We start from the raw sequence: 24,291 nt of genomic DNA, 5'->3' as shown, positions 1-24,291 counted from the left end.
TTGAAGTGAGAGAGTCAATCAACACCCTGTTCCACCAGTCAGACTAGGCATGTGGTGGTAAGAGCATCATACAGACAAAAACCTGCTTTCTATAACCCTCCTGCCCCCAGCAACTTGCTTCAGCGATTCCCAAAATCAAAGCAACTTACCAGGGGCCTCCTCTCCTGTTTGTGCTTTGCCAAGATCCGACAGCTGTGACTGGCGAGCCTCCTTCACGATACAGAAGACCTCCTTGGCTGCATGCATCTCTGACCTCTGAGTCGTCCTCTGCCTCTGGGTCCCCCTCCCACTCCACATCCTCATCCAAGATTTCCTCTTCCTGGCTCAGTCCACTCTCAACTGACACGCGAGCCACCAAAGCATCCACTCCAGATCTTTGTAGAACTGGCACCTCGAGGGCGCAGCACCAGAGCAGCGGTTTGCCACCTGTGCCTTGTGGTAGGCGTTCCGCAGCTCCTTCACTTGGACCGTGCACTGCACTGTACCAGTCATGGCCCCTTTCTGTCATGCATCATGAAATTTGTCCATAGGTATCATAATTCCTATGGCTGGAGCGCAGCTGGGACTGGACAGCCTCCTTTCACCAAATACTGATGAGGTCCAGCAGCTCGGCATTGCTCCAAGTGAGGGATCGCCTGGTATGTGGAGCAGGCATGGTCACCTGGAAAGATGTGCTGAGACCACTGCATGAGTCATCAAGTAAACAGGAAGGGGACTTTCAAAATTCCCAAGGAATTTAAGAGGTGGGGCTCACAGTTGGTCACCTTACGGCAGGGCGGTGGAGTTCAAATCAATGACCAGAGAGGTGAGAACAGGCATTGTGGGACACCTCCCGGAGGCCAATCACAGTGCTGTAATCAACCAGGGTGTCTACACTGGCACCGCAGCCCCGGTGCAGAAAGCTGTATGCCTCTTGTTGGGGTTGTTTTTTTATAGCGCTGCAACTGTGCCGTTTCTGTGCACTAAGTGGCTTGGCAGTGTGTACACCTCAGGAGTTACACACCACAGAAAACTGCTTTGCTACGCAGAAACTTGCCAGTGTAGACAAGGCCTAACACTGTAAGGCAGAGTTTCAATTCCTTTAATCATTCTCGTGGCACTTCTCTGAACCCTCTCCAACTTTTCAACATATTTCTTGAATTGCAGACACCAGAACTGGACACAGAATTCCAGGAGTGGTCACACCAGTGCCAAATACAGAGAGGAAATAACCTCTCTACTCCTATTTGAGATTCCCCTGTTTATTCATCCAAGAAACGCATTAGCCCTTTGGGGCACAGCATTGGACTGGGAGTTCATGTTCAGCTGATTCATCATGACCCTCAAATCTTTCAGAGTCACTGCTTTTCAGAATACAGTCCCCCATCCTGTAAGTATGGCCTATGTTCTTTGTTCTATATTTAGCCATATTAAAACACATATTGTTTGCTTGCATCCAGTTTATCAAGCGATCCAGATTGCTCTGTATTGGTGACTTTTCCTCTACATTATTTACCACTCCCCTAGTTTTTCTGTTATCTGAAAATTTTATCAGTGATGATTCTCTTGGGATATGTTAGGTTTAAGTAAAGACCTGGGAAGCTTCTGTATGCTGACATGGCATTAGGGCAGAAAGGCACAGACAGGCAGTATTTCTTTGTTTAATAAATAAGTTGCCATATTTTTCCCTTCCCTGTTGGTTGTTGAGAATTGATAAGCCTTCCAGCTGCATAAGAAATGTAGTTGTCTAAAAAAATAACAGTTCTTTTACACAAAGGGTATCTCCCCCTCCCTTCCTTCCCAGCTACACAAGAGAGCCCTGGGTCATGGCCCCTTCCTCCCTCCCCTGAGAACTGCTGATTAAGGAAATTTGTAGCAACAAATTATTGCAACTAAATGCATTTTCAAGGTAAAAATGCCTGTATAACATGTGTAATGTTGTGAACAATAAAGAGGGGTGGATATACTAATTGTATGGGTGTTTCTATTACTTAATAAGCGTTTTTCAGGTGTTGTGCCAGATGTAGGCATTTACATACTAACTTAAATAAAAGGAGTGTGCTGTAACTAATCGAGTGCTTACTTGACATTTGGGTTGAGGCAAACAAGTATTGCAATAAAGGATCCCATCTAATCAATCCGCCTCTGGGTCAACCTGCTCCTTCTTCTAACAGAGTCTATGTTTTCTTCCAGGTCATTAATACTAACGTCAACTAGTATGGGGCCAAGAACTGCAGGACCCCACTAGAAATACATCTACTTAATGATGATTCCCCCTTTACAATTACATGTTGAGACCAATCAGTTAGCCAGTTTTTAATCCATTTAATATATACCATGTTAATTTTATATTGGTCTAGTTCTTTAACCAAAATGTTTTATGGTACCATGCGAAATGCCTTACAGAAGCCTAAGTATATTACATCAACCCTATCACCTTTATCAGCCAAACTTGCAATCTTACCAAAAAAAGATTTCAAGTTAGTTTGAAAGGTTTTCTATAAACCCATGTTGATTGGAATTAATTATTTTACCCTCCTTTAATCAAGGCTTGTGTCAGCTGCTCCATTATCTTGTTTGGGGTTGATATGAGGCTAACAGAACTATAATTACTATAGTTGCGTTTACGATTTTAAAATATTGGCACAACATTAGCTTTCTTTTAGTCTCCTAGAACTTCCCCAATGTTCCATGAGTTTTGAAAATCAACATTAATACTAAACGAGCTGTTTGGCCACCTCTTTTAAAACTCTTGGTAAATTGTCTGGAGCTGCTGATTTAAAGATGCTCAATTTTAGTAGCTGCTCTTTAACATCTTCCCAAGTGGAATGGAATGGAAAGTGTTTCACCATCATCTGATAAGACCACATCATCTGTTTCCCTGCCCCAATACAGAACAGAAATATTCATTGGACACTTTGGTCTGTTCTGCATTATTATTGACAATTCTACCATTTTCATTTAGTCATGGACCAATACCATAGTTAGGATTCCTTTTGTTCCTAATATACTTTAAAAATCCCTTTGTTTTGTTCCTTAACTCTGCTAGCCACTGATTTTCCCTTCTGTCCTTTTGCTTTCCCTATTGATTGTCTGTAATTGCTAGCTTCTGATTTATATTCATTACTGTGAATTTCCTCTTTTGTTACATATGTTTTTATAGCTACCTTCACTTCCCCCCTAAGTATTTGAAAATGTACCTTTGAAAATCTACTTCATCTGCAGACAAAAAAAAGATCAAGTAAATTATCTAATCCATCTCTCTGCAAGTGTACGATTGTTCTCTGTAATACTTGAGCCCAGTGAAATATTTTTTACACAAATTCGCCAAAGAGATTCAGCCAGAAGGTTTTTTTTGCAGGCTAGATTCACAAAGGCATTTAGATGCTATTCGCAAAACAGCAAGAGGAGGAGGAGGTGACCTGTTACCAGAGGTGAAAGTAAGCCTGTATGGTCCGGTACGGCATACCGACACGAGCCAGTACGCCGTGCCGGATCATACCGGCTTCCATGGAGGGGATTTAAAAGGCTCGGAGCTCCCCCGGCTGCATGGAGCCCAAAGCCCTTTAAATCCCCCCCGCAGCTCCGGCAGCCGGACTGGGGCTGAGATTTAAAGGGCTTGGAGCTCAGCCCAGAGACCTTTAAATCCCCCCCCGCGGCTCCGGCAGCCAGGCTGGGGCTGGGATTTAAAGGGCTCAGAGCTCCCCACCGCTGCGGGGAGCCCAGAGCCCTTTAAATCCCCCCACAACTTGGCGCCCGGGCTGGGGCCGGGATTTAAAGGGCCCGGAGCTCCGCGGCGGCCGGAGCCCCAGACCCTTTAATTTGCTCCTGAGCCCCAGGGGCTCCCAGTCACCTCTGCAGCTGGGAGCCCCGGGTTGATTTAAAGGCCCTGGGGCTCCTAGCCACAGCCGGTGCCCCAGGGCCTTTAAATTTTGAGAGGCCTCGCCTCTTCCGGTTGAGGCCATGCCCCCTCAGGACTCTGGCAGTACCGGTAAATCCTGTAAGTTACTTTCACTCCTGCCTGTTACCCAATAGCCCACTGGTTAGGGCACTCATCTGCAATATGGGAGCCCCTATACAGGCAGATTAAGTATCTGAACCCCAGTCTACCACCTTCCAGGTGAATGCTCTAGCCACAAAGCTATAGAGGAGAACACGCTTTTTCCCTGCCTTCTACCAATGATGTTTCCAAATTTCCTTTGTTTGAATTTTAAAAAGCAGTTAAAAGTGCCTAAAATCAAAACAAAATGTTTCATTTGACCCCAAATGAAATTTTTGGTGCTTTGTTTTGCCAAGAAAATTTTTCATTTCAGATTGCTCCAGAACAATTTTTTTCCTCGATTACTTGCACAGCTCTATGTAATGTATGTATGCACATTTCCCTGTCTGATTTGTAACGGTCTTTGGGAAATTATTCTATAGTGAAACAGATCTCATTGACAGGCAGCTTTTGACAAACTTGCCAACAGTTCCAATTTGTCTGGGATGGTCCAGGTTTTTAAAATCTATTCAGGAGAATCAGTCTTCTGACCAACTTCCCAGGAGCTGCTGCAGCAGGAGGCAGGATATTTTCCATTGAGCTGTTCCTCTCCTGGATATTCTTGTCATCCACATATACATATTCAATCCTTTTCTGATACGTCTCATCTTGCGTGAGTTAAATCAAACCTTGATAGACTACAGGGCTGTCTTCTAACCATTCATTATTCCAAAGAATACAATTCACAACAGCAAAGCTGCATCACATACCTTCTGCACTATGGTAGTGGCAAGCTCTTCAATCAGTTCCTCCTTATGTTCCCGTAAATAACAAGCCTCGTTCTGTTTGTCCTGCACAAAGATACAATTTATAAATACTACAGAGTCACATTTGCGTGGCATTTTTACAAGATCAGTATAAAAAGAAAAATGAGTAACATCCTACTTTGCACTGTATGCAGAAAGAACTGAATGTAAGTAACTCTAATTTATTGGAATATCCTGTATTTCTGAAGTGGAACATGCATGCTATCTTGATAATAACTTTCAGAGAAACAGCACACAATTCTTTTAGCTAATGCAGTATGCTAATTCATCACTGCATTACGTTTTCTTTGATTTTCACTCACCTTTCCACTATTATTTGAATAAAGAAAAAAAATGATCTATATAAGCCAGCTGAATGTTATTAAAAATTTTTTTACCAGGCTTTCACCATATGTCTCTGCCTTGGAAATGGCTTCTTCTACTGCTTCTTCTGCCACACGTAAGGCCACAGCTAGGGTGTCCATCATACTATGTCCTAGTAAAAAAGCAAACAAAATACCCACATTTATGCTCAGCTGCAAAATCCAGACCAAGATTCTTCAGCTTCAGTAATTCTTAGATCTAAGATTTTGGTATAGTCCACTGCAGAGATGCAGAGCCAGACCCCAATCCCAGGCTGATCAACATGCACAGGAACATAAGAATGGACATTCTGGGTCAGACCAATGGTCCATCTAGCCCAGAATCCTGTCTTCCAACAGTGGCTGGTGCCAGATGGTTCCGAGGGAATGAACAGAACAGGACAATTATCAAGAGCCATCCCCCGTTGTCCACTACCAGCTTCTAGCAGTCAGAAGTTCAGGGACACTCAGAGCGTGAAGTTGCATGTCTGACCATGTTGGCTAATGGCCATTAACGGACCTATCCTCCACCAACTTCTCTAATTCTTTTTGGAACCTAGTTGTACTTTTAGCCTTCCCAAATTCCCTGGCAATGAGTTCCAGAGGCTGACTGTATGTTCTGTGTAGAAGTACTTCCTTATGTTTGTTTTAAACCTGCTGCCTATTAATTTCATTGTGTGACCCCTTTGTTTTAATTGTGTTATGAGAAGAGGTAAATAACACTTTCTTATTCACTTTCTCCACACTATACTTGATTTCACAGACCTCTATCATATCCTTTCTTAGTCTTCTCTTTTCTAAACTGAACAGTACCAGTCTGTTAAATCTCTCCTCATAGAGAAGCTGTTCCATACGTCTTATCATTTGTGTTGCCTTCCTCTGTACTTTTTCCAATTCTAATATACATTTTTTTAGATAAGGTAACCCGAACAGCACGCAGTATTCAAGATGTGGGCTTACCATGGATTTATATAGTGGCATTATGACATTTGATATATTATTAACTATTCATTTCTAATGGTTCCTAACATTCTTAGCTTTTTTGCTTGCTGTTGCACATTGAATGCTTTCAGAGAGCTATCCACAGTGATTCCAAGATCTCTTTCTTGAGTGGTAAGAGCTAATTTAAACCCCATCATTTTATATGTATAGTTGGTATTATATTTTCTAATGTGCATTACTTTGCATTTATCAACATAGAATTTCATCTGCCATGTTATTGCCCAGTTTTGTGAGATCACTTTGTAACTCTGCAGTCTGCTTTGGACTTAACTATCTTGATTAATTTTATATTGTCCGGAAACTTTGCCAACTCACTGTTTACTCCTTTTTCCAGATTATTTATGAATATGTTGACCTGCTCTGGTCCTAGTACAGATCTTTGGAGGTCCTGTTATTTACCTCTCTCCACTGTGAAAACTGACCATTTATTCCTACTCTTTGTTTTCTACATTTTAACCAGTTATTGATCCATGAGAGAACCTTCCCTCTTATCGCATGAATGTTCACTTTGCTTAAGAGCCTCTAGTGAAGGACATTGTCAAAAGCTTTCTGAAAGTCCAGGTACGCAATATCAACTAGATCATCCTTATTCACATGCTTGTTAACCACCTCAAAGAATTCTAATAGATTGGTGGGGCATGATTTCCCTTTACAAAAGGTGTGTTGACTCTATTGTGTTCATCTATGCATCTGATAATTCTCTTCTTTATTATAGTTCCAACCAATTTCCCTGGTACTGAAGTTAGGCTTACTGGCCTGTAGTCGCCAGGATCGCCTCTGGAGCCTTTTTTTTTTTTTAAATCAGCATTACATTAGATATCCTACAGTCATCTGGTATAGTGGCTGATTTAAGGGATAGGTTAAATACAACAGTCAGTAATTTTGTAATTTCATATCTGAATTCCTTCAGAACTCTTGAGTGAATGCCATCTGGTCCTGGTGACTTCTTAATACTGAATTTATCAATGTGTTTCAAAACCTCCTCTATTAACACCTCAATATGGAACAGTTCCTCAGATTTGTCACCTACAAAGAATGGCTCATGTGTGGCAATCTCCTTCACATCCTCTGCAGTGAAGACCAATGCAAAGAATTCATTTAGCTTCTCTGCAATGGCCTTGCCTTCTCTGAGTGCTCCTTTAGAACCTCAATCGTCCAATGGCCCCACTGACTGGAAGACTACCTGCTTCTGATGCACTTTAAAAAAGTTTAGCTGTTAGTTTTTCTGTCTTTTGCTAGTTGCTCTTCAAATTCTTTTTTAGCATGCCTAATTATATGTTTACACTTGACTTGCTTGAGTATATGTTCTATTCTATTTTCCTCAGTAGGATCTGACTTTCAGTTTTTGAATGCTTGCACGCATTTCACTTGTGACTGTTCCTTTTAATTTCTGTTTAACTAGCTTCCTCACTTTTATGTAATTCCCGTTTCTGAAGTTAAATGCTACTGTGGTGGGTTTCATTGATATTTTTCCTCCAAAAGGATGTTAAATTTAATCACATTATGGTCGCTTTTACCAAGCGGTTCAGCTATATTCACCTCCTGGACCAGATCCTGTGCTCCACTTACGCCTAATCAAGAACTGCCTTTCCCCTTGTGAGTTCCAGGACTAGCTGCTCCAAGAAGCAGTCATTAATGGTGTCTAGACATTTTATCTCTGTATCATATCCTGAGGTGACATGCTCCCAGTCAATATGGGGACAGCTGAAATCCCCCATTATTATTGAGTTTTCTGTTTTTGTAAGCTGTCTAATCTCCCTGAGTATTTCACAGTCACCATCACCATCCTGGTCAGGTGGTCAGTAGTACATTCCTACTGCTACGCTCTTATTTTTCAAGTGTGGAATTTCAATCCATGGAGATTCCATGTTACAGTTTGAGTCATTTAAGACTTTTATTATATTTGACTCTATGCTTTTTTTCAAATACAGTGACACCTCCCTTCCCCCAGCACAACCTACACAGTCATTGCTATATATTTTGTATGTGTCCCATTGCTTTTCATAGTTCCAGCAAGTTTCTGTGATGCCTATTCTATAAATAGCCTCATTTAATATCAGGCACTCAAGTTCACCCATCTTAGTATTTAGACTTCTTGCATTTGTATACAAGCACTGATAAAATGTTTAAGTATTTAGTTGTCTGACTTCATGTGATGTAATTGAATAGGAATCTTTTTTGTTTGACTGTTTCTCTTCATTTTCTGCCTGTACTTTATCACCTTCTAGCCTCTCCTCTTTACTAGGCTATGGAGTATCCCCAAGGGACGTCTCCATCTGAACTGTGTGCTCCTCCGCACCTGTTGACTTTGCCCCCAGCCTCAGTTTAAAAACTCCTTTATAACCTTTTTAATTTTACATGCCAGCAATCTGGTTCCATTTTGGTGTAGCTGGAACCCATCCTTCCTATATAGGCTCCTCCTTTCCCAAAAGGTTCCGCAGTTCCTAATAAACCTAAATCCCTCCTCCAAACGTCATCCTCTCATCCACGCAATGATACCCTACTGGTCCTGCGCATGGAATTGGAAACATTTCAGAGAAGGCTACCATGGAAGTCCTTGACTTAAATCTCTTCCCAAGCATCCTAAATTTGACCTCCATGACCTCTCTCTCCTACCTTTTCCTATGTCATTGCACATGCACCTTGATTCTCAGAACCATGGTGATCAGCACTGGCACAAACATCTCAATAGACAGAAAAAATGTTGGGTGGTCTGTACCCATTTCTATATTCTGCCTCTCTGGCATGTCTATGTGCTGTGCAGTTCAGATTATGGGGGTGTGACAGCAGTGCTCACCAAAGTGCTGCACTGTAAATCCCCCATGTGGACTATATAGGCATGAACTAAAATGTTCCTAGTTTGCATTAACTTAGTTCTCTTCAAACAGGGCTACAACAATGCAAAGTAGGAACCTTTTGTTCGTGCCTGCAGCATCCACACTGGGGACCGATAGTGCAGCACTTTGGTGTGCCCTTCTATTCACACCCCTGTAATCCGAACTGCCAGACATTTCCCTAAAAATACAGTATTGACAGAGGCCACTAACTTTCTAAACTTAAATAATACATAACTTACAATTTTAAATAGAAAAACACAATATTTCTACAAAGTCCATTTAGGGAGACTAACAATGTGCTTACTTTAGTTGGGTAGTTATGATGAGAGGAATATTTGTAACAGAATTTAACAAAACTGAAACCTATATGAAAAACAAGTGTGTATAAGCATTAGGGGAAAATCATGTGTGAGAGAGAGAGAACAAACTCTGAACATGATGTGTACAGTATTAAGAATACCATATTGAAGTGAATGCATAATAGCCATGATGCAAAACAGATAAAGTCTAGCATATGCCCTGTGAACCACAGACACTCTGGTAACTCGCTAAAGGTTTTCGCTAAAAGATTAGTGATCCTGTAAACTTTTCATCACCAGGGACCAATGTGACTTGGAGACCCTCCAGCACCGTAGGCTATTTATCAAATAACTCAGTAACAGCTCAGTTTTAGTGCAAATGAATTTTAAGTAGAGTTACCTTCTGTCTGTCTGTAGAATGTAGAGTCACTGCCACAAATACTTCCTTCATTTTCTATGCTTCCTTCAAAAAAGCTTCCTTCTGCTCAAAAAGACAGCACAACACATACTGTATATGAATATTCAATATATTATTACATTAATTTCAATGTATTAATTACATACATTTCAAAAAGTAGTGGTGTTTCTAACTACACCACATGTATACAGGAGTAGTCTGAAAATTCCTGTTTGAATTTCAGCTGTTATAGAAAATGTTATTTCTTTTATATGAAAGATTTCTCAAACTGTGTGTGTGTGAGAGTGTGTGTGTGTGAGAGAGTGAGTGAGTGAGCGAGCGTGTGTGTGAGAGAGAGAGAGAGAGAGAGGATGAAGTTACTTAAATGCAGAACTTGTAAAATGAAAGTTAGTGCAGTGAACTTGCTTTTAACATGACATTTGGGACTTGAAACAGATCCTGGATTTTAAAGGCCACTACTGTATAAATAAAACAAACCCAGACATTTAAACTTGTATTTATCTTCAAATGAAACAAGAGTGTTATCTTACAGTCATACTGAAAATAGAAAAAGAAAGTTAACAATGACATTTAGACGCTGAGGCCTTCTACAGAAAGGTCTCCTATATCCTGCACATCCTTCCTTACGTATCCTGCATGTTATTACTCATGGGAGCAGTCTCATTTAAAGGCATAATTCAGTGAGACTACTTTTGAGCATAAGGAATGCCTCGGTGCGTAAGGTTTTGCAGGATCAGTCTCTTGACTTTTTTAATTTTCTGCATGTATTTAAATTAATTCTTTTGTTCCATTTGTATCACACCCACTAAATGTAGCATCCCCACCTTTATTTTTTCATTTCCATTTTTGAGGTTTTTAAATTTGATAGGAAGAAAAATGCAACCTATCAAAATAGAATCTTTTAGGACGGCATTCTCCTGTTCTACCTACAGGCTTGCCGTGTACTTCTAAATAGTATTAAAAGAGCCACTCAGAGTTGCCTTCATCCAGGTGCACACAGCCTTGCTATTATTTTTGTTTTCCAAGTGCTTAGCTTATCTTCAAGAAAGAAAGAAAGACTTTATAGAAAACATAAACCCTGTAGAAAACACAAACTCTGTACAGATTTCAATTGAATTACACTAGGGATGAATTTGGCCCAGCGGAGGCAAATCATCTCAGAAAGATTAGACTGGTTCTGCTTCTGAATCATTTGCTATTCAATTACAGTAAATGTGCCAGCATGACAGCAAGAAAGCACTGTCCCCAAACTCACTGAATACCTTCAATTACTAGTTTTATAGGGGGATGCATCATCTCTCCATAGCTAGGAAAGAATTATATCTCATTCGAGAAGGCTGATATTGATTTTAAATTGATCACATTTCTTCCCCATTTACTTGAGAAACTTCAAATGTAAGCCACAGCTGCAATTCACATGGGGCCAAATTCTATGGCAAACAGGCAAAACTCCAGTTGTGGTATGGACTGCAGGATTTGGCCTTTGTTAGTCAAATTTTGCATTAAGTGCAATGGAAAACCTCAACTCCAAAATTCTGTGCTCATTCATTATCTACACAGAACTCTCAGAGCCCTAAGCACATTCATGGAGAGCAGAAACAGAGCTGAAATTTGCTTTGTAGATCTGAGAGCAGAATTTTGCCTTATAAATTATCTAAACTTTGATTAGTTAAATAGCTCAAACCTAGCCCAACTCTCTAGATATTTAACTGCTTATATTCCCCCCACTGTAATTCTTCTGAAAAATTGTAATCCCCCCCCCCCAAATACTCTCAGAACTCTGATTGGGTCCATCATGTGCGTTAATGTGGATGAGCCTATAAGAAATTAAAATTGTACTGTACCTATTATTTCAGAACAAGCACCACTCTCCAGTCTATGTTTTCTGTATAAATTCTTCAGGACTTTGGCACTACCGAAACGCTTGAAGCGACTTTTCACATTATTGTAATACCATTCCAGGGACTGGGTCCTTAGGAGTCTAAAGAGAATAAATGAGCAACATTTCAGAATGTTTAAAATGAGTCTACATCAAATAAAAACAAAAACTCTCCCTGGTCTTTCCTAAAAATTATATCTACTGGGCTCTTTTAAATCAAAAGCCTTATAGCATAATATTTTTGAACACTGTTTCTTGGTTTTAGCTTGAACAAGTCTGGTTTTATGGCAACATAAGTACTGGAAATGTAGCTAAAAGTCATTCTGATTACAGTAGTAAGTTGCTTGGTTACCATATCAAAATAGTCGATTATATATTTTAACAAATGTACTGAATACATTTTGAAAGGCCATCTACAGTATTATAGAATAACATATGAGGCTATGGTTTTAGAAGTGTTTAATATTTACATGGATTTATAAATAACTCACGATGGAAAGAATAGTTAGTTAAGACTTTACAGGGCCTGGAGAGCTCTCTTTTTCTCTTTGATTAAGATTTTTTTAAGATTTATTTTTCATAAACGTATATCACTGCACAAACATTGACAGAAAAGAGCTCACTGGACAAGCTCTGTACAAAGAACCCTAACTCATTGCAAGCAAATAAGAATGGGTGGAAAACTTTATTGGGAAACATTCAAATAAATAGTGAAAGTGCCATCATACGGGAATGTGAAAGAGCAAGAACTGTGAGGACAACAAGCCAAAAGCCATTGTAAACATCTGCATCTTTTCCCAAAAATCAACATGGAAACCAGATTTAGCATCTGTGCTCTGAATGGAAACCCTCCCCCACACCACCACCTTTGAGTAGATTGTTCCAAAGCCCACTGAATGGAAAGACTCGCAGAGACGTCAGTGGGCTTTGGACCAGGTCCCAAAAGACCAAGAAGATGATGCAAGCCATGTCAGCCCCTTTTATGATCATATTTTATTACAGAACTGTAAGCAAGGGTGCAGGGCTAGCAGCAGAAAGTCTGCTCAGAGAGTGATTGTGGGTAGCCCACAGCTGACCGGCACAGTCTCAAAAATGGTATAATGTGGAAAGAACTCTACGAATTCCCAGCTGTAACTTAAAGCTGACCTCCACCAGCAGTAGCCCCAGGAAAGAAAAGCAGTGTTTGCACCAGTGGGTCTGAATCAACTCTCATGTGTTTTTTTGTTTGTTTGTTTTTCCACAAATTGATCTGATTTATTTGGTTGTGTACTGTCACATTAGTTTAGTTTAGTTTATGCCACACCTACTTACATCAAGTCAGATTACATGTAGCAAAGTGACTGGTATATTCTGACGTGACAGTATAGCATGGCTACAAATGTGACAGTTTCCCCCCCGTAATAAGGTTTCTCAGTTACCAAATTGGGAGGGTCAAATCCCATACAAAGTAGGGGACAAGGAGTTTGCCTTAATTACATACAAAGTTCTAGAATGTAATCTGTTGCTTCCTTAATCCAAGATTTTGAAACTTGGAAGCCAAAAGTTAGCCTTCTAAGACTAACTTAGGTACTTAAATAAGTGGCCTGATTATCAGAAGTGCTGGGCACCCAGCAACCCCAACTGACTTAAGCCATGATTTTCAAAAATAGAATCAAGTGGAGACATTTTTTAACTGGCTACTAGATTCAGATGGGGTAATTCACTCCTGGCACAACTCTAGTTAGCTTGTATAGTATTAATCACTTGGAATTTCTGTGGGATTCCTCTCAGGCACCAAAATAAACACACACTAAGAGAAAGTGGTGATCTCAAAAGAATGTAATCGTAAGACCTGTTTTCTTCAGCAAGTCTGGGTTTCCTTTGCATATATGAGGCAAACGACAATCTCAAACACACGTCATTTGATAAGAAATTGTGTTTTCCTTGAGAGTATTAACTGTATGGGTCTGCCAGTTATATCATTTTTGTCAATTACCTCCACAGATTTTATGCTATGACCAAGCCCACCGTACAATACATGACCCAGGAGTTTCACTAAACGTTCCCATCGGTCTCAAGTGTTCAAGGAGTTGCCTACAATGCTAAATGGAATAGCACCACACAGGTCCATTTATATTCTAGTCCACTTACATGTCATCACTGAAAAACATCTGGTAGAGAATACCTATAACCTACTAATGCAGAGTGGAAACTAAATAAAAGTGGTAAAGTTTGTTCACTGAATTCTTGCACATCAAAGCCCAGCTATAGATTAGTGCTGCAAATAACAAGAAAATGCATGTATAGCACACAAGTGTCCTTTTTCTGCGTGTCTCGGCTTCAAGTAGATTCAAGGCAGCAACTTTCTCTTACTATGTGTTTGCACAGTGCCTAGCACAATGATGCCCCAAGCCTGACTGGGGTCTCTGAGAGCTATTGTAATACAGATACTCTGTTAGTACACAAATAATACTAAGACTGGTATATGTCCTGACAGAGTTGGCCAAAAATCTGTTTTCTGTATGACGTCCTCACAGGTCACCTTGGTATGCACATGATCTACAACAGATGAGATATATGGGGCCAATGTCAAAGTGGCGGTCATTGTGTCCAAATCTGTTTGACTGCGAAATAGAGGGCTTTTGAGACCCTACGCTGTGGCTGCCAAAAAGCATTTTGTTCAATTGTAGGATGTCTGTGAAGTCCTGATTAGCAGAACTGTGCTTGGCAGTGAGCAACTTGGTAAATCCACGAATTCAGTCAACCTTTACTCAAAAACAGCTTTCAGCATTTCTTCCCACTATGAGAGTTTCTTCCACTTTATGAATCAATAGCATGATTGATAGCACTATTTGCACCCATGGTATTAGAACTGTGTCAGAAAGGGAAAAATGCTACATCTTCTCTTGCTGAGTTTCATTCAGATTTGTCCACTAAGGTTCTGGAGTGTTGGAAGGTTTGGCCTTCAACCTCTGACATGTACACATGATCTTCATGATGGATAAAATCGAGTTCATGTGCATGGGAGAGGAGAGAGGGCGGGATGTCCATTATTAGTTGTAATTGCTCCTAGCTTAGGACAGCGTTCAAATGCTTGCTTCCCTTAAATGAGCAGTTATTAAATTAATACTCAAGAAACCGTGTCTTCAACTTGACAATCTTCCCAACTATCACTCTGTTCCTAAACTTTCCTTTATGTGGTAGAAAAGCTTGCAACAAAATTACTTTTGTACCATCTGGACTGACTTCCTTGACCCTTTTCAATGCACCTTTCGGCTGAACTATAGCATGGAAAACGAATTAGTATCATTAGATAGATGATGATCTAGCCGTGAGCAGAAGTCAGCAATCCATGCTGACTATTTTTTCTTTTACATCTGTCAGCAGCCATCGATACCACTGACCACAACAATAGTGACTTGCCTGCAGCTGTTGACTGGACTGGATGAGACTGCACTTTAGTGGCTCCACTTTTTCCTCTCCAAGGCTGTACCCACACTAGGGAATGTTTATGAAAATTCCTAACACCGTTATCACCAGTGTATCTGCGGCAGTGTTAGCAACATTGGGAGCACTAGCAAAAATTGCTCTATGGCTCTGGCATACATTTTAGCACCCTGCTAAGTAACTTAGCGTTGTGCACTAGAGGCATGTGCTCACTAGCCACCATGCCATCAGGCCTCATTACCACTTTTATGAAAGTATCAAGCTCTTGCAAGTTAGCACCATGAATTCTAGTGCTGAGAGTATCACAGAGCTACCACAATTGCACCTGCAGGTTTATGGTAAGCATAATGCTTTAAATTTCTGTATAGGAACTCAGAGATTGTGAGAAGAGCAGATGTGATAGAGCTTGGTGGGGAATGGTTTTCCCATCTCATGAACATTTTTGTGTTTTAAAAAAATGTCCAATGCTGCATCAAGATGAACTTAAGATCTTTCAAAAAAAATTTGATGAAAAAATTCAGAGAGAGAGAGCGCTCCACCCCAGAACAGCCAGTAAGCTGGAAGTCAGGATACTTGACTAGGATGTGGGAGATTCAGGTTCAAGTTCCCGGTTTGAATCAGGCACGGGTTCAAATCCCTGATCCGCCTGTTTCAGATCAGTGACTAGATCCAGGTGAGTTCCCTGATCACCAAGCTATTCTGGGATGAAGCGCTCTCCTTCTCCCTCCAACCCCTTCCCCCCACCCCAAATTCCATGCTGGACCCGAGAAAGCTTTTCCAATTATAGTTTGGTTAAAACTGATATGTTCCTGCAAAAACTTTTGGTTTAGATGAATCCAAATTTTCTAATGAAAAACGTTGAGTCAAAAATTTCCTGACCACGCCAGCGAATGACTAAAAATGAGGTTTGCTTGCCTATGCCACCACATCTGGTTGAGAAGCAAAAACTGGGAACAGTTTTTAAACTTCCTCAGTTGTGGGGGTTGAAAATTTGTAAGAAACCTTATAATCTTCCTTTTGTGATAGTGAGCCATAACAACTCCAAATCTGTGCTTCTATTCTGCATGCATTCTATAACAAATTGCAATGACTCTTCTAAAGCTTTTCAGCCTCTTAACATTCAGATAAGTCACCATGTCCCTGCTGATTTCTACTGTGGAGAAAGGATTTGGAGAAGAGAATAGCCATCCCTATGGATACCAAAATAAAGGACTTATTCACAAAAGAAATATGGACACTTTCTGCTCATTTCAAAATCCTTTAATGTTGGTCTGTATTTTAAAGCCATGACTCTTCTACATACTGCAAAAACGGCTTTTCTATGTGGCTAGAATTATGAAAAGCTACATCATAGCAACCACCAAATCTTACACTGAAGCACTTTCCTCCTCTTATCTATATTGCAGTGTGTGCAAATTCTTTCCATGAAATAAAAAGTTCATATTTAAAGACTATTAGTCATACACACATAAAAGCAGCAGCACTGGCTGAAGTTATTTATTTGTATTTCTGTGCTACAAAGTCAGCTATGTCTGTATATGTAGACAGCTCTAAAATCCAAGGCCATTATTTATGTTACATAAAATCATTAGAAAGGTGAATCACATTTCAAAGCCTTTTGTTATTGAAACAACATTGGGGGTTTGGAATCAGTATTACTACAATATGTAAAAATTATTAGTCAACTTCTGTTCAATAAAGAAAAGCTTGACAGAGTATGAGCGATTGATTTTTTTAAGTGAGAGAGAGAGAGAATGAGGCACTAATAGAATAACAGACTCAGAGCAATGAATAAATCTGGGCATTCTGTGAACAGGTCCTGTGGCTGCTGCCTCACAGCACTGCCAATACTCCCCAACCCTGGCCTGCAATACCCACCTACTCATTCCAGGCTCTCTCCTGAGAAGGAACAACTGCAAGTTGTGCTGTGTGATTGTGATGTGAACAAAAATTCCCTAGGGATGAGATCTCCTAACACATTTTTACTTATGATCATAGGGCAAACATTTGAAAGACTTCACTCAAACATTTCTACAAGCAGTGAAAAAATCCATTACACAACATGCAGGAGATAAACAAAGCGATTTATCATTTAACATTCATAGCCTTCTAATAACATGACACAAGTTAGGGGCACTCATTTTCATTAAAGGTCAGGGCAGCAAACCCCTTTCTCTAGAACACTAAATGTTAACACAATGGAAACGGAAATGATGTTCATGTTTTTAGAGGCTGTTCATAACATAGTTTAAACTGGGAGAAAGCACACAAATTTTAGAACAGTGAAAATATTCAGTGATCATCATAATGATTAGGAGTAAAATTTCAAATGTGCTTAAGTGATTTAGGCACTTAATTGACTTGTGAGCTCAGGTGCTACTGAAGACTTTAACATGCTCACAAGTTGTCTCAGCCACATGTGAAAGTGAGGGAGGAAATATATAGTCTGAATTTCATCCCTGTTGATGAACACTGATAGTGAGGGCCTCATTTTCAGCTCAGCCTTAACTGGACCTGTATTTTTGCAGGCGCAAAGGTCATTTAGACATTCAACTCCCTGAATATGCCCCCCCAAAACATCAAAGTGACCTAAACTGCAGGTGCAAAATGGTACAGTAGAACCTCAGAGTTATGAACACCAGAGTTCTGAACTGACCAGTCAACCACACACCTCATTTGGAACCAGATGTACACAGTCAGGCCGCAGAGGAAAAAAACCCCCACTGTACAGCACAGAACTGTGTTAAACATAAACTACCAAAAAAATAAAGGGAAAGTTTAAAAAAAGATTTGACAAAGTAAGGAAAAGGTTTCTGTGCTTGTTTCATTTAAATTAAGACGATTAAAATCAGTATTTTTCTTCTGCACAGCAAAGTTTCAAAGCTGTATTAAGTCAATGTTCAGTTGTAAACTTTTGAAAGAACAACCATTTTGTTCAGAGTTATGAAAAACCTCCATTCCCAAGGTGTTCGCAACTCTGAGGTTCTATTGTACTTGCAAGTATTTGTGCCTGAAAATCCATTTGTCTGTCCTGGCGAATCCCTAAATACTCAAGTTAAATCTTTTTATGGACATTTTATGTCATCCTTTTAGGGCACCTTAAGTGCAGTAGCCCTTTGTATCTGGATGGATATGCACAGAAGAATGTCTTGGCTTTTTCAGCTTTACTGATCCTGTTATGGCCCTTTCCTCTCACGTTACATGGCACCTTCTCAAGTTTTCTGATTCCATGGTGGAAATCACACTGTGCGTTCAATTATGCCCTCGGTTACACCAGTGCAACCCCACTGACTCCTGTGAGGTTTCACAGGTACAAATGGAGTTCAGAAATTTGGCTCTATGAATACTAAGTAACTAACTAGATGGTAATAATTATGTAGTAATATACTTTCGAGTAACATTTGGGAGTTCATGTGGCAGAAAATATACATAACATTTGTTCCCATTAGAGCCCAAATGCTAGATTCAAGAGTTTATTTATATAAAATCACTGTAATCACTGCAGCAGCACATGCAAATGCCGAGATAATTATGGGTTTTTGTCAATGTTTCCATTATAAGCCCAATTTTTCAGGTGTTTATAACTCAGTTACAAATTTTCTCCTAGTTTCTTAATTCATAAGATTGGAAACAATAAAGGACATCAGGGCAGACCCATTAGACTCTAATGATTAGAGTAAAGTTAGTAATATAAAAGATCTTCATAACATTACCAATAAATACACCTGAAGGGCCTTCAGCACTTTAATTAGCCTTGAAAGCAGTCAGATATTCAGCAGCTTTTTTCCAAACATTGATGACCAGAAAAGAATGAATTAAGTTAAATAGAAACCAAATTAAACTGCTACTGAATACAACTTCCGTGTATTATAAAAAAGGCTTTTGAATTATTGATATATACATATACTGTGTTTTAAAGTAGTCTGACACTGAATTAAGAAGCTGTGAAAGACCCATATACACACCTACAGTGGTCACTATTTAAGAAGTTTTCCACCTTTGCCAACAGCTAGTGTATCTGACATATCACAGTTGCCACCCAGGGCTAGTATAGGAAATAGAGGGAGCTATGTGGCATCAATTGACAAAGAATGCCTTTATAATGGAAACCACTGCATATGAACAGGAATGTGACATTTACGCTTCAAACAAAGGGAAATAAAGAGTTCAGATTGAAACAGGAGATGGAGCATTTCACTACTTACTCTAACTAGAGCTTTGTTTTCAAAAACCTTGAACAGGAAGTCAAGTATCAGCAGGGGCGGCTCTAGACATTTCGCTGCCCCAAGCAGGGCGGCATGCCGCGGGAGGCGCTCTGCCGGTCGCCGGTCCCGCGGCTCTGGTGGACCTCCCGCAGGCGTGCCTGCGGAGGGTCCGCTGGTCCCCCGTGGCCTGCGGGAGGTCCACCGGAGCAGCCTGCCGCCCTCCCGGTGACCGGCAGAGCGGCCCCCGCGGCATGCGGCCCCAAGCACGCGCTTGGCATACTGGGGTCTGGAGCCGCCCCTGAGTATCAGAGGAGTAGCCGTGTTAGTCTGGATCTGTAAAATCAGCAAAGAGTCCTGTGGCACCTTATAGACTAACAGACGTACTGGAGCATGAGCTTTCGTGGGTCAATTTCGTGTATTCACCCATGAAAGCTCATGCTCCAATACGTCTGTTAGTCTTTAAGGTGCCACAGGACTCTTTGCTGCTTGAACAGGAAGAAGAGGGTAGCAAGACAAAATAGAACACAGTGTTCTTCATGTAACCCAGACTCGCAGGTGGCCTTCTTGCCTTTGCTGACCACCTAATCTTGTTGACTTAATAATCAGAAAAAATAATATATGAACCAAGAATGTGAATTTGGGATGAAAACACAGGAAGTCAAAATTCTGATCAATAGAAATGGTGACAGATTTCATTCCTAGTTCAAGACAAATGGTTGGACAGATAAATTTTGAAAGGCTGATGTCGTGGGGTAAGTGCACCCCGTCCCTTCTTGGGAGGAGGCAGGGCCGCCCAGAGGATTCCGGGGGCCTGGGGTCTTCGGCGGCGGGGGGCCCTTCCGTTCCGGGACCCGCCGCCGAAGTGCCCCGAAGACCCGCGGCGGGGACCCCCGGCGCCGAATTACCACCGAAGCGGGACCCACCGCCAAAGTGCAGCCCGGTTTTTGGCGGTAATTCGGCGGCGGGGGGGTCCCCGCCGCAGGTCTTCGGTGCACTTTGGCGACGGGTCCCGGAACGGAAGGCCCCCCCGCTGCCGAATTACCGCCGAAGACTGAGCTGAACTTCGGCGGCGGGTCCCGCTCCGTCTTCGGCGGTAATTCGCCAGCGGGGGGTCCTTCCGCCCCGGAGCGGAAGGACCCCCCGCCGGTGAAGACCGGGAGCAAAGAAGCTCCTGCGCCCGGCCCCGGAAGAGTTTTCCGGGCCCCCCAGAGCGAGTGAGGGACCTCGCTCCAAGGGCCCCGAAAAACTCTCGTGGGGGCCCCTGTGGGGCTCAGGGCCTGGGGCAAATTGCCCCTCTTGCCCCCCCCTCTGGGCGGCCCTGAGAGGAGGTGGGGGTAATGATTGCCCCGTAGGTGAGTCTATACAACCATCCCTTGTCTATCATAGCTTGGCCTAAGGGTAAAATCAATATGGCTGTCCTCTCTCAGGGCTGTGTGGCCTAGTGGCCAGAGTCAGCCTAATTGCCAGAGTCAGTATAATGGCCCTCTTCAGCAGGGCTGTTTGGCCTGGAGGCTGATATGGGGAGTGGACCACAACCTGGGGGGAAGAGAGAGGTGTGGCGGCTGGGCAGGGGGACCCGTTCCCTCCCTGCTGCACCGGGCCCCAGCTCAGGGCCCTGTCAATGGCAAGTATGCCCACCACAGGGTCAGTGGGGAATCCGCCTGAAACACGCTGACCCCACGCAGCACAATAACTAGTCCCCCAGAGCTACTTCCTACCCTGTTCCTGATGCAGTGGCCCCAGTGTGCCTGGGCTCCTCGGTCAGTGCACCTCCCAGAAGCCTGCAGAGTCTCAGCGTCCCTGGCTTCCACTGTCTGGGGCTTCCACAGTTTCCAGGCTGGAGCTCACAGCATGCGTCCTCCCTCCTCAGCAGTCAGCTCTGAATGAGCCTTATACGTAGTCTCCAGCTGGAGCATGCCTGGCCTCCTTGGCCACAGAGTAGAGTTAACTCTCACGGTACCAGTGCAGAGCAAGTGCGCCCTGTCACAGTTGACTATAACAAGCAAGCTCATTCTCAGTTTCGAAGAGGGGTTTGGTGTCTGCTATACATTTAACAGGCTGATTCTGACCTGTAAGAGTGCACTGTGTCAATGGTTTGCATTGATATTATGAAGTAACATGGTTCGTTGATGTAATGGCTCTATTGTGATAATAACTAAGTATCATGCAAATAATCTGAAAACACATGGATTGGTGATATCACGACCAGATATGGTATTTTGCAGTAAATCCAAGGGAGACTTTACAAAGATCTTGTATAACAGGTCTGCCTTCATTTTGATCAGGCTCTTGTATTCTGTGTTTGTGTGTCTACTTAGAGATATGGCAATGCATTCTCAGCACATTGCAGCACTGTACAAAATAAGGGTAACAAAAGAACAAGCCAAACAGTACAGTGATGAAAACAATTGCCTTTTTTCTACCTTTTAAAGATTACTCCTTTAAATTGCTTATGGTACTTAAAAATTATTCCATAAACTAACCCAGAGGAAATAATCAAATCACACCAATGCAGTTAATATTAATATCTATATCTATAGCAAAGTAACGGCTAAGATTTTCAAAGACACAAATAGCAGTTAGGCACCAACTCCCATTGACTTTCAATTGCACTTTTGAGATTTCCCCCCTAAGAATCTGCCCTTAAAGGACCTTTCTTTTCCTGTCTGCTGTCTCTCCACTTAGGCTATGGCTATACTCGAGAGTTTACAGCAACACAGTGCACCGATGCAGCTGTGCCACTGTAAGCTCTCTTGTTCAGCTGGTCTAAGCCGACAGAAGAGAGATCTCCCATCAACTTAATTAATCCACACCAACAAGTGGTGGTAGCTATGTTGGGGGACAACATGTCTCCGTGCACTGCCCGCCCCCGCAAGCGCCGCACCCACAGCTCCCATTGGCTGGTTCCTGGCCAATGGGAGCTGCAGGGATGGGGGCAGCGTGTGGAGCTACCTCCCCCGCCCCCCCGGCAGGGGCCACAGAGACGTGCCAGCAGCCAGCCGCTTCTGGGAACAGCGTGGGGCCCCAGCATGCAGGCAGCCTGCCTGAGCCCTGCTGCGCCGGGGCTCCCCTTAGCTTGAATACTTTAATTGCTTTATGCTGTGGTTTTAACACTACAGTACTTTCTGTTAGAAGTTATTTTTTATATCCTATATATAAATGTGTGTGTGTATATATATATATACACACACACACATATATATATACACACACACACATATATATATATATATACACACACACACATATATATTTATATCCTATATATATATATATACACATACATATATATTTATATCCTATATATATATATATATATATATATATATATATACACACACACACACACGCGCCAAATTCTTCCTTAGATGCACTCTAGAGCTGGCTGGAATTCCCATTCTGCATTAAATTCTGAACATTTAAAAAAATCAAAATTTCCCATGGAACAGCAATTTCAACATTTTGTTTAGAAAATGTCAAAACAATATTTCAGTTCAATCTTTTTGAAACACTTCTGAGGCTCCTGAGCTGCTTGGAGCCCGGGCAGCTTGGGGAGTCAGGGAGCTGGGGCTTTCAGATGGCAGAGGAGTTCAGGCAGCCTCAAACATTTCAAAAAGGCAAAAATGAAGTGTTTTTACTGTTGATCAGAATTCCTGGTGACAGGAAATTTTTCATTTTGTTTGGAAACAATCTGTTTAAAATTTCAGCCTGGCAGGCTGCTGAGCAGTGAGGGCACCACGGAGCTGTGAATGATTTTCTGATGGAAAATTTCAATTTTGCATAAAGTGACTTTTCCTGACCCGGTGCTCTGTGCCGTGCGGTGGCATGGTTGGCTCCAGCCGGGTGGCACGGCTGCCTGTCCCGGTGCTCTGGGAGGCACGACTGTAGCGCTGCCAGCCACTGGTGCTTCAGGCAGCGCGGTAAGGGAGTGTGTGTGTGTGTGTGTGTTGGATAGAGGGCAGGGGAGTTTGGGGGGGGGGTCGGGGCGGGGGGAACAGAGGGTTTGAATGGGGGCAGGGGCCTGGGGGGCAGTCAGGAAGTGGGGGGTTGGATGGGGCAGCAGGGGGCAGTCAGGGGCAGGGGTCCCACAGGTCTATGGGGTAGGAGTCCCAGGGGGCCATCAGGGAACAGGGGGGATTGGATGGGGCCAGCCCATGCCTGGCTGTTTGGGGAGGCACAGCCTCCCCTAACTGGCCCTCCATAAAATTTCAGAAACCCGATGTGGCCCTCAGGCCAAAACGTTTGCCCGCCCCTGTCTTAGTCACTTCTGAACTGGGCTGTGTTTGAAACTTTGACCTACAAATGACAGGTACATATCCCATTGCCCATCCTCCGAGACACTCAGTCACTTATGTTCTTTCTCCAAGAATCAATATTTTCCTTATTGTGTTTAACTGAAATGGCAGAAATTAATGTAATAGCTACTGATTTCAAGTTAAATCAATCATGCTTCAGCTTTAAGAATGCAATTTCTTCTCCCTTTTCTTTTAACATAGAAATTTGAATCGAACACATAAGCTGTGGGTAGATGAATACTCTGTCAATGCTCATTGCTCTAAATATCTGGTGCTGGATTGAGTTCAGATTCAGATTCAGGTTTTCAACATTAATGTGTGTTAGTATCAAGGCTGGACAAAGGTAATTAGATTTCGAGGGTTATTCTTTTGTGTTTTTTATTTTTGTTTTTTTGCATAGATTTGCTACCTGTGAAAGGTGCTATGTTGACGTTTCTAGAGAATTAAGTTCTCTGTCTACTCACAAAATAGGTTAAGCATGGAGAGTGGCAATGTAAGCTTTCCCACACTGCCCCACTAACAAGCCTCTACTCTGCATCAGAGAGATCACCTATACTAGGGAGAGAATAATTAAGTTTAAATATCCAGTCAGTCTCCATTCTCCCTCCTGAGGTTACCAGCAAACTATTACCAACTACCTCATTGGATTTTGTGCTAGGAAACCATACTGAGACTCCTAACTCACTTCACACAGGCCGTCAAGCAATCATCAGACAGTATCAACTTTTGTCATGATGAGATTTCATGTTTATGCAGCTAAAGTGGGCTAAAACCACTCCTGGTTTATGCTGGTGTAAACCAGGG

General features: G+C 42.1%; 1 protein-coding gene across 10 annotated transcripts in view; it reads right to left on the bottom strand.

Moving 5' to 3' along the window:
• The window catches only part of LOC123364289 (myosin VIIA and Rab interacting protein), a 367,063-nt gene that overhangs the window by 81,696 nt on the left and 261,076 nt on the right, over positions 1 to 24,291 (bottom strand). For 9 of the 10 annotated variants that reach the window (XM_045006277.1, XM_045006279.1, XM_045006276.1 and 6 more), the window contains 4 exons: positions 11,527 to 11,663; positions 9,665 to 9,745; positions 5,163 to 5,260; positions 4,729 to 4,809 (listed from right to left, as the gene is read on the bottom strand). In XM_045006277.1, coding sequence (XP_044862212.1) covers positions 4,729 to 4,809; positions 5,163 to 5,260; positions 9,665 to 9,745; positions 11,527 to 11,663 — 397 coding nt within the window. Of the gene's footprint in view, positions 1 to 4,728; positions 4,810 to 5,162; positions 5,261 to 9,664; positions 9,746 to 11,526; positions 11,664 to 20,910; positions 20,977 to 24,291 lie in introns of those variants that run through there. The other variant, XM_045006286.1, reaches the window with a different exon arrangement.

Source organism: Mauremys mutica, chromosome 2 (assembly GCF_020497125.1).
Source record: "Mauremys mutica isolate MM-2020 ecotype Southern chromosome 2, ASM2049712v1, whole genome shotgun sequence".
In the NCBI taxonomy this organism is placed as follows: Eukaryota; Metazoa; Chordata; order Testudines; family Geoemydidae; genus Mauremys; species Mauremys mutica.
This window is presented reverse-complemented; position numbering and strand designations above follow the sequence as displayed.